The sequence below is a fragment of the Procambarus clarkii genome, chromosome 58 (genome assembly GCF_040958095.1).
Source record: "Procambarus clarkii isolate CNS0578487 chromosome 58, FALCON_Pclarkii_2.0, whole genome shotgun sequence".
Classification (NCBI taxonomy): domain Eukaryota; kingdom Metazoa; phylum Arthropoda; class Malacostraca; order Decapoda; family Cambaridae; genus Procambarus; species Procambarus clarkii.
The window spans coordinates 17,741,004-17,756,444 of record NC_091207.1 but is presented as its reverse complement, the minus strand read 5'-3'; the positions used below and the strand labels follow the sequence as shown (position 1 = coordinate 17,756,444).

Sequence of the window (15,441 nt, the reverse complement as noted above, 5' to 3'; positions counted from 1 at the left end):
TGATAGAAATTGAAAAATGTTGGTGGAATGGTGCGCATTGTGGCATGCACGTGTCCCAGTGTTTACAGCCCGGCACCGCTGGGTCCGTCTGCTGGTGTTAGCCAAAGTTGCTCCCTCATCACTACCACCCTCTCACTTGGACTCCTCGTCCCCACCAACATGTTTAGTACATCCAGCACCTTCCTCAACAACCAGGTGAGGGCTGGGTGCTGTGTTGAGGGCCGTCACCGGCCGCCGCTACTCTTCCCTCACCGGAATTCTCCTGTGCTAGCAGGGTTTTCTTAGATTAAGGACCTGCCCGAAACGCTGCGCGTACTAGTGGCTTTACAAGATTGTAATTACCATATTATGTATCCTCACAATCCCAATGTACCTTCTTGTATATATATAAATAAATAGGGCTAAAACTTGTCCCAAGAAAAGGGATATCCTTGTCTAGCCAGGCCTAACTTAGCCTGTGTCCTATTCTATATATTATCCTGCCCAAATAGGAAAACGTGGGGTGTGTAACGTCACTGTGACGTATTAGGGTTGCATTTAAGGTGTTTTGACACACTGCAACATCCAAGTGATGACGAGTTTATGTACTGTATCTACTCTCTCTGAGGCCGGTCAAAAATGACTTTCAATATTTGCCCTATTAACTCACAATCCACTCTTGCTGCTTATACTGTACTATAGACACATTAGAAAATTTCTATATACAAAAAATATATATTTTTTTTGTGAATATACAGTTGCTACTGGTTTAGATGATACTATACATGTTATACTGGCATGTATAGTTCTACCCTAAGGCAGAGAGTCCCAAACTTTTTGTCTATGCTGCAGTTTTGGAATAAAATTTGTTTGTGCTACACCAAATTTTGTATTGATAAAAATGCATTAAAAGGAAAGTGGCTTTAGTGCTTGATTCATAATATAGAACACTACTACATCATATTATGATCATGGGACATTCAGACAGTATACAACAATGCAACTACATTAAAACATGATTTATTCCCAAAATATAGATGAGCCTTCTTCATTTGTAACATTCTATAAGTAAACAAACTCAGTGAGAGTTAAGGTAATTATCAGGAGAAAGCAATAAGCCAGTACAATTATATAACAGTGGAAGGGATATGGGGCTAAGGATTTGAGATAGGGGAAAGGATGCAAAAGTGCCCAACCACTTGGATTGAGTGAATTTGTTTTAGTAATCATTCAGGAGTTGGAATGAAGCTCTATTTTGCAGGTTGTGTTGCCACTATCATATGTGGTGTCACAGTATTCTGCAGTGAGGCGAGGTCAACCCAAGGTTAAATCTTCAAATAAGAATGGATGTCAAGGTGCTGCCAAAGTTGACATTATCTGCTCTGACCACCTGGCTGAGGTATTATTAATGAGCTCCTTTCTTAATTTCGGTGCTAAAATTATTTACCATCCTAGTTTGTGCATAATAATTGTTTTTTTATTTTTGTCTTACTTATGATTCTTGAATAAATAAGTCTTTTTAAAAGTAGACATAATGGCTAGTGAATATAATGATCAGGTAACAAACCATACCATTTTTTTTAAGTTGGTCTTTAATAGGTATACAGATGTATAATTATTTTTTGTGATGCTATCTGATCATACCAGACAGTACAGGTATTGGGCGAGTCTGGACTAAAGGAGGTGAGTAAATTGGTGACCCCACAGCTCTTGCGGGACATAGCTCTTCATGGCCCAAAGGTGAACCTGCATTGTGGTAGGGACTCGACTGGAGACTACCTGCTGCGTTCCTCACACCTTTCAGCTGCTATTTATGGTTGGTGTCTTGTTGTCACATGAGAACACAGTTCAGTACTGTCTTTTTTTCTTCTCAGAATTTCAAATTATTTGATGATTAAAACTAAATAAAATATTTACAAGTATTTATGTTTAAAGTTCTGTTGACACTATTAGAGAACTGCATAAATTCTTTTGTGTTTAAGGGTCAAGAGAAATATTTAAGTTTGTACGAGCTGCCAGATTTGATATTTTTCATCACATTAAAGAAAACTATTAATCAATTAATTCTGTCACTGTCTTATGCAATTACAATACTGAATTTATTTATTAAAATTTAGTATAGATGTTATTGAACTCCCTCAACTTCTTATAGTCACTATAATAGTCATTTTTTTATTTGGCTTAGAAACAGTACAGTAAATCACACAGTACATTAGGGGTAAATTGACAGTTGTCTGCTAAACACATTTTCCAGAAGGCACCTTGATGCACTTATGTACATTACTAAAACAAGAACATTGTAATAGGTTACAGATGGTTCCTACAAAATATGTGGACAGTCTTAAAAGTATTCTAGAAAATATCTGCAGCAGTTCCCCACCATTTCTTAATACTAGGTGTGCAGTGCTTCTAGTGAAAAGTCATCCAGTACTGTATGTTATAGAGGATAGTTGAAACAAATACATTCACTCACTTCATACAGCCCCAACCACTTTGGCTGGATGGTCAACCCAACCCAATAGTGAATAGGGTGAATAGTGCCCAACCACTTGAAGCGACGGTCTCGCTTCTTGCAGGGCGGCGTTCAATTCCCGACCATGCATGTGGTTGGGCACTATTTCTTCCTCAGTCTCATCCCAAATCCCTTATCCTGACCCCTTTCAAGTGTTATATAGTTGTAATGGCTTGGTGTATTCCCCCTGATAGTTCCCTTCCCTTCACTTCATGCAGACTGCTTCAACCCAGTCTTATCCCTTACCATATCCAATTCATTGTTCATAATCAATTTCCACTTCCTCACATGCTCACACAATATGCCCTCTTCCCAGCTTCCTCTCAGTCTACCCTCAAATTCATTCAAATACACTCTTATTCACCACTCTGTCATTATATGATAAACCATTAAAATGTTGATACCAATATAGACATGACTTACAGATAAAAGACAAAAATGGCATGTGTCTCATAAATCAGCTGAAACATTTATGGAAAACAAGCACATGAGTTCAAGCACACCATCTTTCTCTGGAGATGCAAGGTTGAAGCCCCTCTTCAATATTACCAAGAAACTCCTCTCGTCACAGAATATCACAAGTGAGTATAGTATATGATTTTTTAGTTTTTTGTGGGTGCTACTTTAGTGTGCAGACTACCGGGCAATTTACATTCCAGCATGTAGTCCACCTCAACCTAACCTGACCTTAGGTCTCAGTAGGCAGGTCAGATCATTACACCGCATAGACTATGTATACTGCTATAGACAGCATGCTAAAGTAGTACCTTTTTGTGTATCTATATAAGTATTTTAGGGTGGCTTACTTTTCTTCAATTGTTAGGTTTTATTCATTCACTTGTGAGAATTTACATTGATATTTGTTAGGGCTCCATACCATAATTACACATTAGATATGACAGAAAGCTTGGAAAAATCCAAGTTTACTGTTGGATTTTTGGATTTGACAAGCAGTTTTGGGCAGTTATTTATAAAACTGGTGAGCTGGGATCCTCAACTACAGCACGGCAGTGCCACTTCTTCTTAGGCTTACCCTTATGCCAAGTCATTCAATGAGAAACTTGTTAGATCTACAGGGTTCATTTCTAATTGGGTCATGTGATTTCACACTAACATATTATATGGTGTTGTAAAAATGCTTCCTGCCAGCAACAACTTGCTGCACTATAAACCACTGCAGTGGAACGAACACTGAATTTCTTCAGTTCCCTGTTCACTTGTAAAGCTCACAGCTGAGAGCCCCTGGCTTCAATCTGCAACATGGTGAGACTTCCAGCCATGTTTCCTTACACATTATGCTTCTATACAGGTACCCAGGAATTTAGTCAACTGTTGTGAGTTGCATACTGGAAAACAGCAAGTCTTTGGCTAAGGGCTCTTTGATAAGCCTAATAGGTTTCCTGTCCCCCAACAATGACAAAAAATACCAAATCAAACTGTTTTTGAATGGTAAGTTAACAAGTGATTGATCCTCTAGATTTTTACCTACCTTTTGTTTACCTTTTCTTGGTTCTGGGAATCAATGTCCCTGCAGCTCAGTATTCCAGATTGATGGTATGGTCAGGCAGACTGTTAGACACCATTGCTCACAGTCTGGTGTATAAGTCACAGCCCGGTTGATCAGGTATCTTTTGGAGGTACTGTATTTGTCAAGTTCTCTTTTGAACACTGTGAGAGGTTGGCTAGTTATACTCCTTGTGTATAGAGGGAGAATGTTGAAGTCTTGGTCCCTAAGTGTTGATAGAATTATCTCTTAGTGTACATTTTGCTTTTCATTGGGGCTGTTTTGAACTTCCTGCCATGCTTCCAGGTCTTGTAAAGTTATTTCTGTGTAGAGTTGAAGCCCTGTCCTATTAATATTTTTAAGTGTAAATTATCTGGGAGAACTGATAGGTGTACCTGTTCAAAAACTAGATAAGTTCCTACAGGAAGTGCCTGACCAGCTGGATTGTAATGGATGTGTGCTTGTGGGCTGATGTAACTTGTGTGTGGAGGAAGTTACACTGAGGAAGTTCCACTTCAGGAAGCCACTGAGACCCAGCCAGAAAGAAACATCTTATTACATTCAAGCATGGGCATGCTGTCTTTGATTCTATATTGGTATCACATTAATGAAGAATTCATTTGGATTATTGATCTTTATTGTGTTCAGGGGTTCACTGAAAAAAGTCGTACTGTTTCCTCAGTATTTCACTTCATTTCTTTGCTGTCATCTGTGAAAGTTACATCTTCTTTGTGCAAGGGACCCAATACTGGATGTAGTTTTTGTTCTAAATTTTGCATAGGAGTAGGAGTATTTCTGGTTTCCTTCAATTTCACTAATGACCTTCTCTCTCTCTCTCTATCTCTCTCTCCTAGATTTTATGAGTCTTGTGCTTTAGTTCGATCATTTCTATTTGACTACATGGGTTTATATGTCATTCTTGGGAGAGAGAGTGGGGGCACTTGAGTAGTTGTTCTCTATAAAAGCAAGTCAAGTGACCACTGAAATAGACAAAAATGCATATAGATCGAGGGACTAAAAGCTTAGTTGTTGAAATAATAAAGAACTTATCTTCTGATGGTAATATACAGGTGGTTTAAGGATATTTTGAAATAAATTTAAGCTTGGTTTGTGGCATAATATTAAAAATTTACTGCATAAAATTTGATACTATATTAAAGAAAGGCCACCAGGAAGACAGAGATTTAATTTACTATCCAAGTCATTGAATGAAGACAATAATTAGTGTTCCATTTTCAGACGTACCTCGTTGTGGTTTCAAGACCCAGCAGTCTATTGAACGTGAAGCTCTCAGACAAGCAACTGTCACTGATAGGTTACGAGATGGACTGAAATCTAGACAGCGTCTTGTGGCCAACAAAACAGTACAACAAGAAATAGAACAAAACTCCAAACTAAAGAGTAAGCCCCTCAGTTTATATAATTATGTGTTATTGTAGTGTGTATAATAAATTAAAAAGATGTTAAAATTACTGCTTAATTTGTATATACAGTAATATTATGTTGCTATCAGACAAATTCTGCAAATTTTCCATACAATTTAAATTAGTCTTGGATCTCATGTTGATTTAAAATATTTTTTTTATTTACTTTTCTTTAAATACTTTTTTAAAATACTTTTCTTAAGCAATTGTTGCTTTCATATACAGTTCTGTACTTTACTGTAGTCATATTTTTATCACATCTGCTGTTGAACAGTCATATTTATTGTAATTTCATAAACTTTCTGAACATTTTAAATACTGTATATGCCTGACTGGATATTTTTTATGGATAAATTGCTTGTAGCCATGTCTCAACAATTGCAAAAATGGTATGCCCAATTGCATCTACAGTATTAGTATTAGTACAGTTAAATGTGTTTGCACAACCATTTATTAGCATGATTAAAAGGCATTTTTGTTGACTTGTGCAGGTCTGATGGCTGAGGAGGCCTCGGAAGAAAGCCGCAAAGCCTTGAAGGTGGCTTTTGCCGAGGGTTACCTTGCTGGCGACCCTCAGAAACAACAGTCTCGGGCCATGAGATGGATACGAAACTTGCAGCAAGTTCTAGCTGTTGTGGTATCATAGCCATACTTATTTCCTTAATGGGTGAGAGCTGCTAACATTCTTTGCTCAGTATTACTGTAATTTAATAGCTCACATAATTAAATTATAATACTGTAGTATACACTGGTTGGAATTCTGTCCTTATTTCTTTGTAGAAAGTTCTCATACTGATAATCTTTACTTGGTTCTACACTGTATCTACAAGAAACAAAAAATTAAGTTTATTTCAGTATATTTCATGAAAAATATTAGTTCATATTTGTTGTACTGTGTAAGGATATAATTTTGAGGAAAATTATCACTTTTCACACCATTAGATATACAGTAGTAGTTTATTATCTGCATATGTAAATACAGTATATAGATTAATATCCCCACAGATAAGATATTGCAAAGAATTTTTTTCTGTTGCTTCATTTATATTTTGTCTTCTTATATTACAATGTTGTGAACTTTTGTTATCAATACCTCAGAATATTTGCTCATATTATATGCAATGAGGAGCAGGATATCAGCAGCATATGTGAAGTTAGCAATTACAAGGGCATCAGTTAATAATGTAAATAAGGAAGCTTTGAGGTCCATACACACTGAATATGTGAGACCATTACTTGAGTATGCAGCTCCAGCACGGAACCCACCATGTGAAGCATTAACAAAAATTGGAGAAGGTTCAAAGGTTTCAACTAGAGTAGTACCAGAATTGAGAGGCCTCAGCTTAGGACAGATTGAGAGAACTCACCCTCACAACTTAGAGGAGAGAAGAAACAGAGATGATGTGAATAACTGCATTCAAGATCTTGAGGGGAATAGTGGATAAAAGAGGCCAATTTTAATGAAAAAGTAGGAGGATGTAGGGACATTGGTTGAAGCTGGACTTGTTATCAGGTCGAAGAGATGTAAGGAAGCTTTTGCTCCCTGTATGGGTATCAGCAAGTGGAATGTACTGAAGGAAGAAGTTATTAAAGCAAATTCCATCCACAGCGTTAAAAAGGAGTATGATGAAAATATTAATATGTTGAGAGAGATTAGTATGCCAGGTATAAGCACCAAGGAGGTGGGGCATAAAGAGCTAGATCTCACTCCCCCATAGTCACTGATAGGTAAGCACTGTATTCTCTACATATAAAATATACAGTATTGTTTATGTACTAATGTTCTTACAGGTGGCTTGGGAGGATCTGTGTTCAGGATGCATGTGGGAAATGGAAACGAGGTCCATCCAGAAGAAATTACAGTTTCATTTGAGGATGTAAAAGGGGTAAATTAGACTTTAATTTCACTGTTGTTTTGTTATTTGTTATGAACTGTATCACACATTCAGATACTGTAAATTCTTGCCATGCACTTAGTAATATTGGCAGTGCTTAACAGTGGATGAAGCCAAGCAAGAACTGCAGGAAATTGTGGAATTCCTTGAGAACCCTGAGAAGTTCACTTCCTTGGGTGCTGAGTTGCCAAAGGGGGTATTGTTGGTGGGTCCTCCAGGTACTGGGAAAACACTCCTTGCTCGAGCTGTAGCAGGGGAGGCTGGTGTGCCTTTCTTCCACGCTGCTGGTCCCGAGTTTGACGAGATATTGGTCGGACAGGGTGCTCGTAGAGTGCGTGACCTTTTCCGTAAGTTTCATCTGTTATCTGGTTTCTGCTGTGAAAGCAATTTAGACTATCTGGACTATTGCCGCACAATATTTGATTTACTACAAGTATTATTTCCCCCTACTTGTGCCTTTGTTTCTTGTTCCCATTTTTCTTTTCATTCCTCCTACTTTTCATTGCAAGCCATGTAGTGACTAGTTAATAGTGTATTCAAAATTCATCAACAAGTTTTCAGAAGAGCTATTGAGTTTTTTAACATACTAAGGTTAATCAGTATTGGAATTAATGCTGCAGACAACAGATATGGGTTAGGGCAAGTTTATCTGTAATTATCCTGTTAAGTTGTAAAGTATATTCACTCTTAATCTTTCTAATAGTGATAAAGAAACTGGAATTACTTAAGAGATATTTAGATAAAGTACATAACATGTCTAAGAACCTGTTCACTTTTAAAAGGCTTAATATGTATTTTTTACAATCTTAATGACTGGATACATTATCAGATTATTTTTATTGTTGTATTTCAAAAAAAAAAAATTTTCATATTGTTGTATTTCAGGTGCAGCCAAGGTGCGTGCCCCATGTGTGATCTTCATCGATGAAATTGACTCTGTTGGTGCTAAACGTTCAAATTCTGTATTACATCCATATGCCAATCAGACAATTAATCAACTGTTAGCAGAAATGGATGGGTTCCACAAGAACGAGGGGGTTATTGTCTTGGGGGCAACCAACCGTCGTGATGATCTTGATAAAGCTCTTTGCGGCCTGGTAGATTTGATGTGGAAGTCCAGGTGAGTTTATATTTTGTTTACAGCTTTTTTAAAGGGTGAAGTAGGAGGGTAGAAGAGAGAGTCATTGACCAGGTACTTGTGGAGAGATGCCTATTAAAGTATATTTCTGGTACATAAGAAATTATAGAATATATGGAGACTTGTTTGGTTACATGTTGCTGCTGTGTAAGATGAAATAAAGTGGTGAAAGATGATTGTACCTCACAAGGATCCAGGAGGTATAAGAATCAGAGTTGAGAAGTTAAGTGGGAGGTAAATATATAAAAAAAAAAAAAAAAAATTGATAGTGATCTTGGAACAAGACATTAAGAAAAACTATCTTTAGTGTCTTGTGGGATGTATACAAGAAATGTTTCAGTTAAGATTGCCAAGTATGTGGAGTTTCATAAATTGGCAGAAGACTCAGGGGAACTGCTGGGTTGGGTGAGAAGGTGGTGAGAGTGCTGTAGTTGATGTAAAAAAGTGGATTTTATGGTTTAAAATTAACAGATTATATATACATTATATATATAGAGAGAGAGGGAGAGAGATAGATATAGAAATATAGATACAGTAGATAGATGCAAGGCAATAGGAGTATGGTAAGAGTAAATGTTAATTTTTGTTATGTATATGAGAGGAGTTTGGCGTCTCCATGAGAGAGACTTTTCTGACCACATTACTGGGACTCATCATCTTCTTGTTGGTTACAGGTCCCTATTCCAGACCTTGCAGGGAGGAAAGAGATCTTTGACTACTACTTAGGTAAAGTGAAGGCTGAGATGATGTGGATAAGAATGTACTTTCCCGAGGAACAACAGGCTTTACGGGTAATATTTCCAGAACATTTAGTAACACGGTTCTCACATTACTTGTAAGTCGAACACATGGCATTAATCTGTTGATCTCTGATCATCGATGTGATTGTGATTTATATTACTGTGATACAGTTGATAACGTGCCTATGGAAATCATGAATAAATACTGAATTTCCTTGTTGGGTATATTGCAATTTAAATACAAAATACAGTTAGCAACCATTTTTGCACATGTTGTGGTTTCACCGATACATTTCTGAAAAGGTTTTATTAAATTATTAAGTTAGCTTGTGGGGAAAACTGACTTGAGGATTTATTGTTTTATTTACAATTTATTAATTTATATAGTAATTTATTTCTCACATTAATTTATTTATTTTGATAGCGGACTGTATGATTTAAAATCCCACAAATAGTTTCCACCTCATTCTGGGGGGAGGGTATTATTATTTATATATAGTCTATCAATTGAAATTATTGAGTGGTAGGACATTCACTATAATATTAAGACTACATAGATTAGTAAATAAAATGAAATACAGCTTATCTGTATAGTAGTTTATGGCCTGGACAACCGGATGTGAACATGAATGAACACGCCAACCAATACTCCTTGTAGGTGAGGCTAGCATCATCACATGTTACTTGTTATACCAGGTAATTGTTATTAATTCTTCTTCAGGTTGTCACTGGTTACCTGCCAGAAGTATGTATCGTAACTAATGTAAATAGCATTCTAATAACATATTGTATGACAGAATTATTAATACATTATTATGTGAGGCTTACCCAATTTTGGGTGTTCTCAGGTGGTATAACCATATCAGTAAATACACAATACATAAGAGCTATTATAATATGTTAAAAACTGTACGGATACAATACCTTCCCTGGATATGATGGTGTCAATTTGTGCTGATCAGTTCTTCGACAATAACTTGCTGTTCCTCAAGTAATCAAGAGTTCAACATGACACATTTGAACTGTTCAGGGATAAAATGACTACTGTTTCTCCCACTCGTGCATCTGGCTTCTTCTCCAGATGTGTTTATCAACCAGGGAAAGAGGGTTTATATTCTATTTTAGTACTGATAATTAAGTTCATTCAAGGGAAATGTTTCTATGATGTTTACAGTCTAGAGGCTGATGTTTTAAGAGGATTTTGTAATATTATTAGCTGGTGAATTTAAGGGCTAACATGGCAATGATTCCCTGTTTTCTCCCGAGAAAATTCCACTGGTGACTCGTTTTCTATGTATGATTTGTTCGTAGTAAATTAGCAGCAATATTATCTGCCTAATGTATTGAAAGTTAGTAGTAAATGGGTGTCGGTTTTTCCAACATACCTGGTTAAGTGAGTGTATGATTAATGTAAAAAAAAATTCCAGGTGCAGACATAAAAAATGTGACCAACCAAGCAGCTCTGAGAGCAGCAGCTGATCAAGTGGATTCAGTCTCTATGAAGCATCTTGAGGCAGCGAGAGACAAAGTTCTTATGGGTGAGTTGAGTGTAGTACTGTACTGTATGTGTAATTACCTAAGTGTAGTTATAGGATGAGACCTACGCTCATGGTGTCCCGTCTTCCCACTACTCTGTCACATAACGCTTTGAATCCACCGACGGTTTTGGGCCTCTACCACTTATCACTTAATTTGTTCCAACCGTCGACCACTCCTGTTTGCGAAAGTGAATTTTCTTATTTCTTCGGTAGGTTTATTTAGTCAGTTTAAATCTATGACCTCTTGTTCTTGACCTTCCAGGTCTTAGGAGTTCTTCCCTATCAATTTTATCTATCCTGTTACTATTTTATATGTAGTGATCACATCGCCTCTTTTTTTTTCTTCCATCTTTTAGTTTTGGGCATATTTTTATTTTTTGTGTGTGTGTGGGAAAAGGGGGGGGAGGTAGGGATTTGTATTAAGGGGCCTTGTCACATCTACTCCATCCATGCTCATCTATGACTTTCCTAAGCACACCATCTTCTAAAAAGCAAAAGAGCTGTATTTCTACTATTTGTCCATCCAGCATTATGTATGATTATCTTATTTTTAATTGCTTTTGGAATAACATCACATAAGGTTGAATGATTATATAGGTAGTATAGCTCAATATATTTACTATATTAAGTAAACAAATTAAGAGCAAACCGTACACTGACAAGAGCACACGTCTCATGTACTCTGATGATGTCTCATATGCTGATGATGTCAAATGTGCTGATGCAATGGTCCTGGAAGAGCTGGTCATTGCCTAAGGGAATACTGTATATTTTGTATACTGCAATAGTGTGTGTTGCTTAAAAAGAACTTTTTATCTAACATTCAAAGCCTTATTTTTTATGTGTTTTATGACTTTTGCATTTTATGAATTCTTTCCAGTACTTTTTGTAGATTACATTTAATTTTTTTTTCTATTATTATTATGTTGCTTTATAATGTACTTTGTTGCTGGTATTTCAAGTTTCGTGTTAGTGAGTAAAGAAAGCTATTTATATTGGTATACTTAAAAAGACTCATTGCTGGAGTGTTGTGTTTCAGGGCCAGAACGAAAATCTCGCATCCCTGATGAGGAAGCAAAACCTTGTAACGGCTTACCATGAAGGCGGACACACACTAGTGGCATATTAATACCAAGGACTCCCACCCGCTTCACAAAGTCCACCATCATCCCACGGGGACCATCACTGGGACATGTACGTGGCTTTAATCTCAACCTTATTGGACTGCTACCTGCACCTGTTGTTTAAATTTCTCAGTCGTATGTATAAACCTTCTAGATAGTAACATAGGTACCATGGTAGAAAATAGGAACGTAAAACAAACAGATCAATAAAACTATATTTATTGATTACTGTAAACTAAGGGAACATAAGTCTAGCTGGAATGAAATATAACACAAAAAGACCCAAAGACATGTGTAAGTCAAGGGTATAAAAGAATTTTAGACTTAACGTAAAATGAACAGCAAAATGGGATTGCAAAAAATGCTGTGAAAATGCTTGTTTCTCCCCAAACAACAGGAGATAGCCTCGAACAGAAACATGATATGTATGATCAACTAACTAGGAATGCCCAGTCTCTAGTCGCTCTGCTTATTTAAGCGTGTTCCAAGCCTTATATTCAGATCGGAGAGCTACAGGGCCATTGGTCATGGGCGCTGACAGAATGATCTGGAAGGGTCAACTGCATTCACTCTATTGAACCTTGTTTGTGTACACCTGAGAATACAGGTTTGCAGAGTGTACTCGCCGAACCGTAATCAATCATTAACAAGTCACCTCATTCATTAAAATGCATTCTTATTACACAGGTTGTATTCGCATTATGGTTTTTATAAACATTGTGCTAATTATTTTAAAATATTGTTATTATTTTGACAGACTGCTTACATCCCGGCAAAAGAACAGTACCACATGACTCGAAGTCAAATGTTAGCTACCATGGATTCCATCATGGGTGGCCGAGCAGCAGAAGAATTAATTTTTGGCAATGATCTGGTGACTTCTGGTTCATCCTCTGACCTCAAGGTAATGTTATAACTCTTATCATCCAATTCCTTAACTCATAAATTGTGACAATACAGTATTTCTTAAAGCTTGATCTTTCTGGGACACTTTATAATAATCTCATAATTCATATGTTTTAGTACCATTATGTAGTAGTGTTACATGCATTAATTTTGTTTTCCCATATAGAAATAAAATTGATAGTATGTTTGTTGTAAACAGCAAGCAACCAACATTGCCACTCATATGGTGAAGGACCTAGGCAATGAGCGAGCGTGTGGGATTTCGAACGTTTGAAGACAACAGCGGCCAACTCATCAGCACGGGTGACTCACTTGGACAGTCAACAAAAGAGGCTATTGATTTGGAGATAAAGAGATTGTTACAAGTAAGTTGTTTATCTTAAGACACTGTATGTGTGTCATTAATGCTTACTATACTGTTTCTTGACAGCTTTGTGTTTCTTTTGCAGTGGTGACAGTGGCCAGCACAGTCTAAGTTGCCTAAGTACAGTATTAAATGTTCTTGGGGGAAAGTATTTTATTTTTAACTTTTATTCTAAGGGTGGTTTACGTCAGTAGTGAGTTAACCTTTGATCTGATTTGCTTCTAGACCAGTGGCTACATAGCCTTCCCGGTTTGGTGCCTTCTATTGATAATTACTTACTTACTTCTAAACCAGTGAAGGTGGCAAATGAGTGTGAAGTGGCACTTGTTGGCATTGGTCAGAGATTGTCACAGAAGTGTAGAGTGTCTGTATTGGCGTTATGATGTCAGTGCATTAAGCTAGGGCAGCTACTGATGTGCCACCAAGAAAGAGAGTTTCATTACACTTGGTCCTTTAGTTTTTGCAGGCCTTTTATACAGGACATTATTAATTCATACAATTTTCAGACCATGCATTTCCTCTCCTGCACCTCATCTTTTTTGTTAGGGAAGTTGGGGTCACTATAAATATCTTTTATCTTATCCCCAAAACAATTTTGCTTTTTCTGGAAGATTATTCCTAATTCTTAATACAAAATTAATAACACTGCAGTAATTATTTTACTGAATATAAATGTTTCTGCAAGTTCCCTGTCCCTCCACGTCATTCACTTCTACCTACGGAATGCCTCCATACATTCTTTGGAAATTTATTCAGTGGCTTGAATTCTATATACATTGACATTTTATAAGACATCGATATTTTCAGTGCGTTAATGTCTTCGTCATATTCCATAACTCATAAATATGTTTAATGATGAATTACTATTTATTTCAGGAATCTTATGAACGTGCAAAAGCAATCTTGAAATCTCATGCAAGGGAACACAAAGCGGTAGCTGATGCTCTTATGAAATATGAAACCTTAGATGCTGATGACATCAAAGCCATACTGGATGGAAGACCAGTTGCCAAGAATTTGTAGTGGAACATATATGCCTTACTTTGCAAATTTCATATTGTAAATTTATTTCATTATACACCATACATATTTATCAGCAGCTTTGTTTGAACTGTTTTTCCCTTATTCTTCTCTGAAGATTTGTGTGAATATAGTTTGTACATTAAACAAGTGGCTGAAAAAATTTACTCTTCTAGCTTCTGTTAGAACATTAGTCTCTCTCCATGGTTCTCTTAGCACTTCACCTATCATTGACGGTCATAATTATAAGAGTTTATTTGTACTACAGTATGTCCTTATTTTACCCATTTTAATGTTCTTGCTTTCATAATGTTTTCACATTTTGTATACTGTTCTTTCAATATTCTTGTACAGTATTTACTATCTTAAGTAAATCTAGATAAGAGCTCTTACTGGATGCTTCAGGTGTATTGTCCAGGAAGATGTTTTGAGAGTTTTAACCTTTTTACATATGGGGGGAATGTCCAGCTTTGGACTGACACTGTTTGGGGTTCTTGCATTCCTCCAGTCTAGTATATTAAAGTTATGTACTTAAAAGTTTTAAAAATGCTGTATTTTTTATTTTTTTTTGCTTTGTAGTAAATTCAGTAAAGTATGTACGTATGGAAGTATTACTCCAATTATGTACTTGATGATAATAATAAAGAACGTTCATCAGTATTTCCTTCATGATTCAACATGTAATTATTTTATGAGATGTTGCACCAGAAAAACTTGCTTGTACAGACGTGCTAATGTTTAGTCAACCTCAAACAGCCTTGATGCTCATAGTGGTTCCAGTAGCTTTTGCTCAAGGTCTTTTTGTTCTGTGAGTTTTGACTTGATTTCAAAAGCATAAGAAGTCATTCAAACTTAATTCCTCCTTACACACAGAAATCACAATAGCACGATGCATCAAATGAACAAATGAGCATCAATGGACAACCTTCGTCACGGCCCTTGTGGATTTGTTAATTCGTCCTGTTGATTGATTTGGGTTAAAACGCAGCCAGAATTGATTTGATATCAAACTAGAAAGGCTATGTGGTGGTCCCCAGGTTCGTTTACCTCCCTCCCACCTTCCCCCTCTTCACCCACCCCACTCCTTTCTTCTCCCCCTCTTCCTCTTTACAAAGCATAAATATGTAAAACGATCTATATTTCAGACTTGACTTCATAAAAATTGCAGGAGGGGAGGGGAGGGGAGGGGGGCTGACTATAAATTTGCATATTTGTTAGTGTGGCACTGGGGCCAACCTTGCCTGGCCTATGACACTTGCCATACCCTCGTGGGAAGGGCATATGGGAGTGCAAAGTT

The 15,441-nt window shown here is 36.8% G+C and overlaps 1 protein-coding gene across 1 annotated transcript; it reads left to right on the top strand.

Moving 5' to 3' along the window:
* Positions 1–12: 12 nt before the first annotated feature.
* YME1L (ATP-dependent zinc metalloprotease YME1L) lies at positions 13–14,220 on the top strand. The gene is given in 22 exon segments (XM_069306613.1): positions 13–195; positions 1,241–1,378; positions 1,627–1,795; positions 2,917–3,072; positions 5,235–5,396; positions 5,911–6,057; positions 6,060–6,086; positions 7,211–7,307; positions 7,420–7,661; positions 8,200–8,397; positions 8,400–8,434; positions 9,127–9,192; positions 9,195–9,243; positions 10,620–10,730; positions 11,770–11,807; positions 11,809–11,856; positions 11,858–11,890; positions 11,892–11,924; positions 12,612–12,758; positions 12,960–13,001; positions 13,003–13,125; positions 14,001–14,220. Coding segments are annotated over 22 exon segments (2,376 nt in total). The 5' UTR covers positions 13–27; the 3' UTR covers positions 14,148–14,220.
* The last annotated feature ends 1,221 nt before the right edge of the window (positions 14,221–15,441 follow it).